General features: G+C 37.3%; 1 protein-coding gene across 3 annotated transcripts in view; it reads left to right on the top strand.

Moving 5' to 3' along the window:
* The window catches only part of GCFC2 (GC-rich sequence DNA-binding factor 2), a 45,028-nt gene extending 32,520 nt beyond the window's left edge, over window positions 1-12,508 (top strand). For 2 of the 3 annotated variants that reach the window (XM_084622798.1, XM_084622800.1), the window contains exons 13-19: window positions 1,980-2,101; window positions 4,047-4,123; window positions 4,982-5,048; window positions 7,950-8,096; window positions 9,127-9,180; window positions 10,030-10,154; window positions 11,042-12,508. In XM_084622798.1, the coding sequence (XP_084478924.1) occupies window positions 1,980-2,101; window positions 4,047-4,123; window positions 4,982-5,048; window positions 7,950-8,096; window positions 9,127-9,180; window positions 10,030-10,154; window positions 11,042-11,156 (707 nt within the window). In that variant the 3' untranslated portion in view covers window positions 11,157-12,508. The remainder of the gene's footprint in view (window positions 1-1,979; window positions 2,102-4,046; window positions 4,124-4,981; window positions 5,049-7,949; window positions 8,097-9,126; window positions 9,181-10,029; window positions 10,155-11,041) is intronic. The other variant, XM_084622799.1, reaches the window with a different exon arrangement.
* Window positions 12,509-12,907: the final 399 nt, after the last annotated feature.

Here is a 12,907-nt window from a genome sequence, read left to right as displayed (position 1 = left end):
GTGAAAGATGGAAGACAGTTAACAATGGAAGCAGAACGATGGTGAGAACATTTTAAGGAAGTACTCAACCAACCACAGCCAACAGTTCTAATCAATGGATGTGATGAAGGTGAAGAATTAAATATCTCACTGCTAGAAATTTCAGAAGCAGAAATAGAGGAGGCAGTTAAGCAGCTAAAAGAATGTGAAAGTGCTAAAATCACTGCTGAAATGCTTAAAGCTGGGGAGGAGATGTATTTCATGAACTACATAAACTTTGCAATATAGTTTGGGAGAAAGGTGTGATCTGTAAATTACCAAAGAAAGGAAATCAGGTGGTGTGTGAGAATTGGCAAGGAATAATGCTACTTTCAGTGTCATGAAAAGTGTTCTGCAGTGTACTATAGAACAGAGTCAAACTGGCCATAGATGGAAAAACTGTGTATTGAGCAAGCCGGCTTTAGACCAAAAGGGTCATGTATAAATCTCATCATTGCCCTGAGATGATTGATTGAGAAAGGGCTTGCTTGCCAGAGAAGATTAGCCTTGAACTTTATAGATTTCACCATTGCTTTTGACTGCATTCATACAGAGTTGCTATGGAAGATCTTGTGGCAATAGGAGCTTCCTAAAAAGGTAGTGTCACTGGGTAAGATGCTGTATGACTGTTCAAAATGCTGTGTAAGGACAAAGTGGAAAACTCCACTGGTTTATCTCCATCATCGGAGTGCAGTAGGGATGCATTTTATCCCCTCTCCTCTTCTGCATCATGATAGATTACTTGATGCGAAAAGCTACATCAAAGGAAGATGCAGGAATTATATGAAGTAAAGGAAAACTTCCAGATCTTGACTGTGCAGATGACATTGTTCTGTTGGACACATGATGATGCTCTGATAAGGATCACCTCCAGTGTGAGGCTGCCAAAGTAGGATTAAGAATCTGCCAAAAGAACGTCAATGTCACAGTCATTGAAAGCAATGATAATGCATATGTGATCAATAGTGAAGATACAGCATGGATAACTAGTTTGTATATCTTGGAAGCACAATGATTGCTGATGGCCAGCTCCGTAAGGCGGTGGAAGCAAGAATTGGGAAGGCAAGTGGAACCTTTTCAAGACTGGCAAATATCTGGAAAAATAAGCAGATTCACAGAAGAACCAAAATAAAGTTATACAATGCTATTGTAATTCCACATTGTGTTATGCTTCTGAAACTTCACAAATGTTAGACACCAACAACAGAAAACTTAATGCGTTCTGTCAGAGATGCTTGCAAAGAATACTTAGTGTCCGTCGATGGGATAAACCCGGGGTTCTCAAACTGGGAATCGTGACCCCTGGGGGTCACAAGGTTATTATGTGGGGGGTCACAAGCTGTCAGCCTCCACCCTAAACCCACTTCACCTCCAGCATTTATAATGGTGATAAATATTTAAAAAATTGTTTTTAATTTAGAAGGGGAGGTCCCACTCAGAGGCTTGCTTTGTGAAAGAGGTCACCAATACAAAAGTTTGAGAACCACTGTGATAAACTGACCAATGCTAATGTATTATAGAAGGCTGCTCAGCAGACTTCAGAGACAATGATTTGAGAAAGAAAGCTGGTTTGGGTGTGTTGTATGGATGGCAAAAAAATGTATTCCTAGATAAGCCTTTGATTGGATACCACCTCATGGAAGACAGAAAAGAGGAGGACAATAGATGATATATAAGAAAACCATTAGAAAGATGTTGCTGTCATGGAAATAGATTATAAAGGAGGAAGAAATGTGTCATTAAACAGGTGGAAGGACTGGGTTTGCTTATATATCACAAAGCACGAGAGCATCTAATGGAAAAAATCTGCTTATGCTTATTGTAAAGATGAAGAATGAAGTAACATTGTTATCTTTTGCGTGATGGACACTTGTATGCAAATTTTCACTCCTGTTTAGAATGACATTTTAAAACAAGCAAGTAACTACTTGTACATTTCTGAAATAATTAATGTTTTTCAGGCTTTGTAGAACACGTGTGGGATCCTTTGTCAACTTCACAAACAGTCAGTCTAGTTCAGCTCTGCAAAAATATCTTTGAAGAACATTCCCTTTCCAAAAATGAATCTAGTAAAGCAAAACAGGTAAAAACCACTGTGCTGTTAGAGACCAGAAGAAAATGGTATATTTTAAAGTCATTGATAATATACTCTTCCTACCCTTGCTGTATGCATTCATCCTATAATTCTAAAGTTGCTGGTATTTTGATTAACCTTTTCAGATCACCTGTAATAAGCAAAAATTTAAAGCTAAAATTGTTCTGCTTTCAGATGTGCAAATGCAACTCCCTTTTAGTCTGTGGGAGATGTGTACATCTTTGGGCAGAAATTGGCTCTTGTTACTAGAAAAATTATGACTACAATTGTGACGAGCCTCTTGCTAATAATAATCTTTTTCTCCGCTGTGAAGATGAATCTTTCAAGAACTTACAACTTTGCATTTGATTTTTTTTTAAAAAAGAATTAAATACACAACTTTTACCTGTTTAAAATCTGAAGGATGCTTCAGAGCTCAAATCTTTTTCACTTCTTTAGCTCTACTGTAGTGCTAAACCAAAGCTTTAAAAAAAAAGTGCAGGCCTGTTTAAACTTCACTAAGTGGCTTCCTTTCTAGAAGGATTTCCATTTATTAAAAAATGGATAATCATTCCACCAGTGAAAAAGATCTCTCTAATATTAAGCATTTTATAATTGTGTACTCTGGGTTCATGATTCTTTACTTCAGTATGCTAGTTTCATTCCTATGTACATTCAATGAACTTCACCATCATAAAATTGGTGAAATTGAGTAGAAAATCAGATCTTGAATATGAAAACCTGTGTGTGTACCTGTCAGCCGGATTACAGCTTTGAAACTAGGGAAATCAAATACAGTAGTACCTTTTCAGCATATTTTTGATGTGTTGGCTAAAGTCAGAAAAAGTAAAACTAAAAATTACCCACATTTTAATTTGATAAAAGTGTAGAGACACTGTGTAAAGCTGAAAGAAAAGGAGTACTTGTGGCACCTTAGAGACTAACCAATTTATTTGAGCGTAAGCTTTCGTGAGCTACAGCTCACTTCATCGGATGCATACTGTGGAAAGTGTAGAAGATCTTTTTATGCACACAAAGCATGAAAAAATACCTCCCCCCACCCCACTCACCTGCTGGTAATAGCTTATCTAAAGTGATCACTCTCCTTACAAGGATAAGCTATTACCAGCAGGAGAGTGGGGTGAGGGGAGGTATTTTTTCATGCTTTGTGTGTATAAAAAGATCTTCTTCTACACTTTCCACAGTATGCATCCGATGAAGTGAGCTGTAGCTCACGAAAGCTCACGCTCAAATAAATTGGTTAGTCTCTAAGGTGCCACAAGTACTCCTTTTCTTTTTGCAAATACAAACTAACACGGCTGTTACTCTGAAACCTGTGAAAAGCTGTTAGACCTTTGGAGAGAAAACAAAAACTGTGGTATTGCTTATGACACTATTAGTTATGCAGAATTTTTCAGTTTTTCTATGTGATAAATCTATTGTTTAACCACCAGTTTCATTTTGTAGTTACAAGAACATAAGAATGGCCATATTGGGTCAGACCATAGTCCATCTTGCCCATTATCTGTCTCTGACAGCGGCCAATACCAACACGTCATGGGAGGTGTACAGAACAGGGGCCGTTATGGAGTGATTTATCCCTGCCTTCTACTTCTAGTTATAGACTATGTATAATCATTTTGCTATCATAGTAAAATAACATGCAGCAAATGACATCATTTGGGGAAAATTAAATTATCTTGCAAAACACCACAATGACAAATGGTCAAAGAGCGTGGTAGGGTCAGTTAAAATTGCAACCAGCTGATAACTATAGCTAAGAAAAAATATATAAAACAGGTGGCAACTGTATTACATTTATTATAGACTATCACATTAATCTAAAGGGAAATGCTATCTTTAAAATTATATCTTACAATGTATCCGCTATCATTTAAATGTTTTTGTGGGGAAGCATTGGTATGTCGGTGATAAATCTCCAATTTTTTAATAGGATCTGGTAAACTCAGTTGTTTCAAGAATGAAGAAGTCGATAGAAGATGATGTCTTTATTCCTCTGTATCCTAAAAGGTAAGCTAATTCTGTGAAATACCAACCAACCACTTCATTGGAAGTGAGGTGCCAGTTTAATATACAGTCAACATGAATTGGAAACTAATGGAATAGAAAACTTCCTGAAATAGCTACAATTTCCAATGTCTGCTACATCATTATGAGTCAGGTTGGGGAGCCCTTACTCAAGCTGGTGAGTAATTCTGTTTATTAGGGGAATTTAAATCAGTGGGACTACTCCTGTGAGTAAGTGCTCCACAATGTAAGAGCTCCTCAGTCTGGCCTTATGTATGTGTTGGTGATTGTTAAAAGGATGCTTTGGCTCAGCCATCCTGTATTTCCCCTTTGATTCATCTCCTCCTCACATTCACGAATTGTTACTGTTTCCCTTGAGTCTTTTCACTGTAAAGAAAAATACCTAGCTGTTTGCTTTATTGGATTTGTTTATCACTGTATTCAGTATATTTCACAATTTGGAATTAATGGAAATCCCTCTTTTCGGGAGAGACATGGGATTGCAAATTAGCTTAATGTTGGGGGAAAATGCATTGCTAAAGCTGATATAGGAAGTTTGCAGAGTATCTTCCCTCTACTGCCTGGCTTTGTATAGTGCTGTCAGTCTGATATCAAGTGTGATTAAGTGTTTCCAATTACTACTTTTAGTAGGGACTATCAAGAGACTAGTGATGGATTCCAAATGTAAAGTTATGTAACAGAACTGAGACCTATTTTCTGGTTGTGACCCTCTTTATTGATTGAAAACTGAAATTAACATCCATCAGTATACAGAAGAGATCAATTGGTTGGATATTTTTTCTAAACAAAAACCATGAAAATGTTGTTTTATCAATTTCCTGTTATACTTTCTATGACCAGCACTGTGGAAGACAGAATATTGCCACAATCAAAGTTTCAAGAAAGACAGTTTTGGTCAGCTGTAAAGGTAAGCAAGATGTACCTAATTTCTCCCTGAAAAATCATTTGGGCTAAAATATTTCATGCTTGATCTCAACCAAGAAATACATATTCAGGGAAGTTTGATATCCTGGGGATAGTGCATTGTACTGGGAAGGGGATATGTAGTCCTCAATGAGAAATAATAGAAATCATAGAAATGTAGGACTGGAAGGGACTTTATAGATCATCTAGTCCAGTTCCCTGCATTGAGACAGGATTAAGTACTATTTCTAGAGTAGACCATCCCTGACAGGTGTTTGTCTAACCTGTTCTTAAAAAAAACTCCTGTGACAGAGATTCCACAAGTTTTTGTCATATTTTGTTTCAGTGCTTAACTATGCTTACACTTAGGAAGTTTTTCCTAATGTCTAATCTAAATCTCCCTTGCTGCAATGTAAGTCCATTACTTCGGTCCTGTCCTCAGCAGTTCAGGAGAACAATTTACCACCCTTCTCTTTATAACAACCTTTTACATACCTGAAGACTAACATATTCCCCCCTCAGTCTTTTCTTCTCCAGGCTAAACAAACCCATTTTTTTCAGTTTCCTCATGGGTCATGTTTTCTAGACCTTCAGTCATTTTTGTTGCTCTCTTCTGGACTTTCTCCAGTTCGTCCACATCTTTCCCAAAGTGTGGTGCCCAGAACTGAACACAGTACTCTAGTTTATTTGAGCATAAGCTTTCGTGAGCTACAGCTCACTTCATTGGATGCATTCATACCTCCTGTTTCATGAACTAGTTCATCAGTGTCTCTGTGTATAAATCTCCCCACTGTATTTTCCACTGAATGCATCCGATGAAGTGAGCTGTAGCTCATGAAAGCTTATGCTCAAATAAATTGGTTAGTCTCTAAGGTGCCACAAGTACTCCTTTTCTTTTTGCGAATACAGACTAACACGGCTGCTACTCTGAAACCTGTTAGTACTCTAGTTGAGGCTTTGTCTGTGCTGAGTACAGTAGAATTACTTCTCATGTCTTGGTTTCAGTACTTCTGCTAATAAGGATCAGAATGTTTGCTTTTTTTGCAGCAGTATTTCATTGTTGAGTCGTATTTTGTTTGTGATCCACTATAACCCCCAGATCCTTTTCCTAGGCAGTCATTTCCCATTTTGTATTTGTGTAAGTGATTATTCCTTCTTAAGTAGAGTACTTTGCATTTGTCTTTATTGAATTTCATCCTGTTTATTTCAGACCATTTCTCCAGTTTGTCAAAATCATTGGCATTGGTCCTGCTTTGAGCAGGGGGTTGGACTAGATGACCACCTGAGGTCTTTTGCAACCCTAATCTTCTATGATTCCATGATTTTGAATTCTAATCCTGTCCTCCGGAACACTTGTAACCCCTCCCATCTTGGTATCATCTGCAGACTTTATAGAGGTCTCTGTCATTTTCCAAACCATTTATGAAGATATTGAATAGAACCAGACCCAGGACAGATCCCTGCGAGACCACACTCAATATGCCCTTCTAGTTTTCCTATGAACTATTTATAACTACTCTCTGAGTAGAGTTTTCCAACTAGTTGTGCATGCACCTTTATAGTAGGTTCATCTAGACTGTATTTCCCTACTTTGTTTATGAGAGAGAGAGAGTATCAAAAGCCTTACTAAATTTGAGCTATATCACATCTACTGCTTCCCCGTAACCACAAGGCTTGTTTTCCTGTTAAAGAAGAATATCAGGTTGGCATGACATGGTTGTTCTCAACAAATCCATGCTGACTGTTACTTGTCACCTTATTATCTTCTAGGTGGTTACAAATTGTTTGATTATTTGCTCCATTATCTTTCCAGATACCAAAGTTAAGCTGACTGGTCTATAATTTACCCTTTCCCAGTCCTCTGGGATCTCTCCCATCCTCCACGAGTTCCCAAAGATAATCACTAATGGCTCAGATTTTCTCAGCCCAATCCTTAAGTATTCTAGGATGTATTTTGTCAGGCCTTGCCGACTTGAAGACCTCTAACTTGTCTGAGTACATCTTAACTTGATTTTTTCCCTGTTTTAGCCTCAGATTCTACCCCATTTACACTGATGTTCACAATGTTAGTTGTCTGATAACTGCTAACCTTTCTGGTGAAAACTGAAACAAAAAAGGCATTTAATACTTTGGCCTTTGCTGCATTTTCTGCATTTATCTTTCTCTCCTCATTGAGTAATGGGCCTACCCTGTCCTTGGTATTCCTCTTGCTTCTAATGTATTTGTAAAATATTTTTTTGTTACCCTTTATGTCCCTACCTAGTTTAATCTCATTTTGTGCTTTAGCCTTTCTACATGCTTGTGGTGTTTTTTTTATATTCATCCTTTGTAGTTTGATCTAGTTTTCCCCTTTTTGTATGACTCCTGTTTTAGTTTCAGGAATGTGTGTTCTTCAAAGATAATTGGTTGTGAAATAATGGTTATAAATGTGCTGGCATTTGAATGTACTTATCCATCCATTTACACAAATGCCAGATCCTCCCCATCTCACCCCAGACCTTGGCCAACCATTCTTGCCCTGCATATTTCCTCTCTCCATCACTTGCTTCAAAAGTCCACTTGAGTGTGGTGAGAGTGTCGAAATGATTTGGTGGCCTTTGGGCTGTACCCTAAATCACTTTCCAAGTCCTTGTCCTCTGCTGAGTGCATTGCACTTCTGGGGCTCCGCACTCCAAGCACACATTCTGATGTGAGTGTGCAGTCCAATGATCTCCTGTTCAAATAAACACATCAACATATTTTTTTTAATCTAAAAAGATTGAGTTGAGGGAAATTCCAAGTGGGGAATTTGGGCCTGCACGCGGTCCCATGAGAATGTGTAACCAAAGTATTACATTCTGGTTTTATACTTCAGTTTACCTACTATCACCTAGTGTGCTCATTCTAAGCTTGTTTATTATTTCAGCTGCTGTCTAATATTCTTCTTTGGGATGGGATCATAGTAGAAGATACACTACATGAGTTAGGACTAGGCAAGCTGCTGAATCGATATCTCCTTCTGATACTTCTTAATGCACCACCTGGACCAGATAATGTGGAAAAGTGCAACAAGGTAAAAATTATATACAGGAAAAAGGCTTATATAGAAGAAAGAGTTTTCATGATAAAGAGATCAGTTTCTGAAACTAAAATAAGTAACAAACCGTATCTGTAGCTTTTAAGATAACGTTGTAAACTCTTGATGGTGTTAGAAAGGCACAGTTAAAATATTCAGGCCCGAAACTTAGAAACTATTACAGTCCAATGGAAAATATCTTTTTTGGATCCTAAGGGTGAAATCCTGGCCCCATTGAAATCAGTGGAAGTTTAGCCATTGATTTCATTGGAGCCAAGATCTCACTGTAAGTATCTTTTTGAAAAATCTATCAGTTCAAAATAAAATAAAAAGTGTGAGCTGTTCGTGCTCGCCTAGATCACCAGCTATAATTAGCCATTTAACCTACACCATGCTAGTAATGTTTCAAAGCCTATTGAAGAATGGAAAGACCTCTGTTGAATTCCTTCAAGTCTGGTTCAGGCCCACTACTCACAAAGTTGTATGCTTTCTTGGTGCAATAGATTATGCTAATGCACAGAGAGTTTTGTCAAAACAAAAGCCACATTAGGTTTGTTAAAAATCCAAAAAATGCCAATGTTTGACTCCAAAGTAGATCTTCAAATCGTTGAGAGGATAGGAATCCTGGGCTTTTTGCTTCTAAGTGTTACAGTGGAGGGTAAAATAAACAATTTCTAAAAAGGATACTGGCGATTAATGATTTAATGCCTTGGCTCCGGAATAAGTATTTTCATAATGCTGGTTCTTAATGTAAGTTCAACAGCTGGAGTTGTATATTTCTAGCCACAAAATGACTTATCAATGAACCTCTTGGTACTGAGGATGAAGAAGGTGGTGGCTTCTTTGAATTGGGCAGATTCTAACTTCTTGACCTGAAGGATTAATGCAAGCATATGTTTTTGCCCAAAGCTAATGTATGCTAATGTGCTTTAAAGGTTAGCAGTTCAAATTGGCAATAACTAATGGTGTTTTATGCCGGCTAGATTGTTAGAGGGCTTTCCCTTCACCCCTGGTTCTTGTCACGCAGGCAGAAAGCAGAAGACCAGAAGTCCGAACTGTAGACAATGCAATGTTTATTGGGGTTAGTTTCCAGCGAACATGTTCCGTAACTGACGCCGCAGTGTTTTGTCCCCCACTCCTCAGGAGGTATAATTATACCTGCAATGCATGCCCACAGTCCCACCCCTTACAACTTAGGGTCATGTTCCCTTTTGGGTCTGGAGTCTTAGTCCCACCTCTTTTGTATCCCATCAGAGGGGTAAGGAGTGAGGTTGTGCTCTGGTTGGGGACTGCCATTTTTTTACTCTTTTAGTATTTTATACCTTCCCCCCGACCCAAGCCCCTTTGCCCCTCCCGACTGGTTGCTTGATTTTTTGCCTTGAGATAGGGGTTGAGGCAACCTTAAAGTGTGCTCTGAGTAACACTTTAACTGCTCTGATCTGTTCCCATTGTACTAGCAAATCCATCTGACTAGACAGAAGCAACATCATTGTTTTTTGTCCTTTGTTTACACACATTAGTATAAGAGTATCAAAAAGTCAAACCCAAAATTCTATCCCAGGCTAACTAACAGACCTAACATAGATAAAATTGTTAGGTCTTTAGGCAGTCTTTTTAATATATGCATGCAACAAGCATCAGAAGCAAAATGGAAGGTGTAGAAAGGACTGAACTTTTATCACAAACATTTGTGTATAATTGTTTGTTTATTACACAGAAACATAAAAACCTTTAGAACAAACAGCCTATAAATTCTTGAAGCTGTTGAGTATGCTGAGAATAACAGATATCTGGCTCTACATCTGACAAAGCTTTTTATTAATTACAACAATGGAGCCAATTAAAGGAGAAATAAGTGAGAGTTAAATCAAAGTGAGTTAATGCATTTAAGGATTGTCTAATCTTTTCCAAATATGTTTTGATTGAACAGGTAGTTGCATGTCTCCCAGAACGATGGTTCAAAGAGCTTAAAAATGGATCAACTCTCCCTCAGTTGGCAAACTTTAGCCAACATTTGTTGCAAAGTGCACATATACTGTACAAGAATAACTGCAGGTAATCTGGCATTTTTTTGGAATTCATTATTTCTACATGTACTGTGTATGTTTATTTTATTAACTTTTTTGTGTTTGTATATTTACATCATACGCTTCAAAAGGGGCCTTGTCAGTGGTTTATATTTTGATCTTTTCATAATAATGCATATCTGTTTGAGAGGTGTGGAAGGATTGTAAATCAAAAGCAAATTAAAAACCTTGTAATGGACACACAAGAATAATGGAAAAGGGCTACGTGACTTACTTACTGGTAACAGTGTACAGACATGTAAAATCCTACATTACATCGTTCCTATAACACTGGTCCATCATAATGACAGGTTTCAGAGTAACAGCCGTGTTAGTCTGTGTTTGCAAAAAGAAAAGGAGTTCTTGTGGCACCTTAGAGACTAACCAATTTATTTGAGCAGCTGTAGCTCACGAAAGCTCATGCTCAAATAAATTGGTTAGTCTCTAAGGTGCCACAAGTACTCCTTTTCTTTTTACTGGTCCATCTATTTCTAGAGAATTGAGGAAATAGTCCTATAATGTTGTTCCTAAAGGAGGCGTTGGAGATCTGCTGTGATTCTCTGTATCTTGCACACTGAGATGTCTTATTAGTGCTTGCTTTTATAAAGAATGAAATAATTAAAATATGTAAATCTAATCCGATTAGTTTAAATTTATAAAATGTGATCTAATAGAAATGGAAGATATAGATTTGTTAGCTTTTCTTGCCTAGCCTTTGGACACTGGAATGGAATGCAACATAACCGATCACCATAGCCCAGGGTAATTTTCATTAATTTCCAGTGTAGTTTCTTATCTGCATTTTAAAAATCAATACACTCAAACTATATGGCAGTCAGACACTTGAATATTGTACATTTTCTTTTATTTTTTTAGTGATGAAACGAGAGACCTGATCCTTTTGTTGGTGAAAGTCAACGCCTTGCATATTGCAGAGGACTTCATTGAGGAATATAAACTGGAACACCTGAAATCTATGGTCAGAAAGTAGAATTCCAGCGAAAGGACTAAAATATAAAATTTAAAATGCTGTTGCCATTTTAGGTTTGATTTAAAGCAAAATAAAGGTCAAGCTAAAATAGTGTTAAAGGTTTTGCTTGAACAATGCAATTGACGAGTTAGGGCTGCCCTTTCTTTAGTCTGCTTTGTTGAACCTAGATATTTCATGGGACTTAAAGGCCCTGCAAGTATTAGGCTTGAATTTTTGCATTTCTTGTGCATCCAAAATTCCCATGGTGGGTAGTGAGTGTTCTTGGTGCATCAGGAATGCAAAATCTGGTCCAATGCATATTGCACTGGTTGGCATCAAGTTAGTTGAAGATGAAATGGCAATCTTAAGTACCATGGGGGGGGTGATAATGCTTTATTCCTCTTATAGGTGTCCCTTAAAGGATAGTGAAAGGATCTGAAAAATGTGTGTCAGAATCAGTATACTGTAAGTAAACAGCCTTGTGTAGAATTTCCAGTCTTGAACTGTGAGCCTAGTATTGTGTAATATCTCTCTATCTCAGGGAGAATACCAGGTCCCTTCTCTGGTCAGATTCCGGTGACCATCTTTATGGAGATCCGTGGGAGAGTTAGTCCGTATAAGTCCTGCAGGGTTTCAACTGAATAATAAGAATAGAATAATGGGGACAGCTGAAATAGAAAGCTAGGGATAGCAGGCACCTATCTATATTATACCTAGTGTGCAAATGTAACACTTGTAACATCACAATGTAAGGATGGCATCCGCTGTATGTTGTCTTTTATAATTCAGATGCTAATGTGGATTGTGCTCAAGTTGTTTGTGGGCCTGGACTCACCTCTGGACCTATTTTCCATCAGTTTCTTTTTAATGATCATACACACTTCAGTGGTTGGCAGTGAGATGCAGGAGTCCTTTATTGTAGCAACTTCAGAACATTTTTTTAATGTGAATTTTTCACATCGTTTTCAGAAATCTGACTGGTGTTTGAGAGTCTTGCTGATCGCTATTTTTGCTTCCCCCTGATGTGTACACAGTCTCGTTTATCATACACAGAATATTTTATTTTAAAATAGATTCTATGTTTTAAAGAGAGAATTTTAAATGTATATAACAAAAGTCATTCTGCCATGGAATTGAAAGAGAATTGGTCATAGAAATCCAGAGAGTGGCACAAGTTCTGATGCAGAGTCATTTGTATTTGTATTTCCCCAAATGGTATTTAACATGTAATATTTGTATTTTTCTTATAGTAGATTTGTTTTCCCTGTGGACATGCTTTTACATTTTTTTTTTTTAAAACTGGGTATTTTTTATTTTTGTAAAATAAATGAATATCAATTGTAAATGACTAGGTACTATTTTTTATCTTGATTGTTTAACTCTTGTACAAATGGACTTCATAAAATAAAATTATTAGTCTTGCATTTAGTTCATATTTATTTGAACAAGTAATTAATGTCAATTCTGGGTGTTCGCTGTATTTATCATACTAACATGATTTAAGCAGCATATCTCTAGAATGTGCAGGATTCTACAAAGCAGTACCCTCTTTCAAGACCATCTTTTGCTGTGATTACTGTAATAAATCAACTTACTAATGATGGCAAGATTGTGCAGCAATTGATAACTTTTTTAAATTAAGATTTTTTTTTTTTTACCAGCAGGAACTATGAAATTAGGCAATAGCTAATCAATACAAGCATGTGATTTGTCCTCCTTGCCTTCCCTCCATATTTGTTGGTATGTTGTCTCAAATTAGACTGAGCTCTTCA

Source organism: Lepidochelys olivacea (assembly GCF_965140295.1).
Source record: "Lepidochelys olivacea isolate rLepOli2 genome assembly, chromosome: 3".
In the NCBI taxonomy this organism is placed as follows: domain Eukaryota; kingdom Metazoa; phylum Chordata; order Testudines; family Cheloniidae; genus Lepidochelys; species Lepidochelys olivacea.
This window is presented reverse-complemented; position numbering and strand designations above follow the sequence as displayed.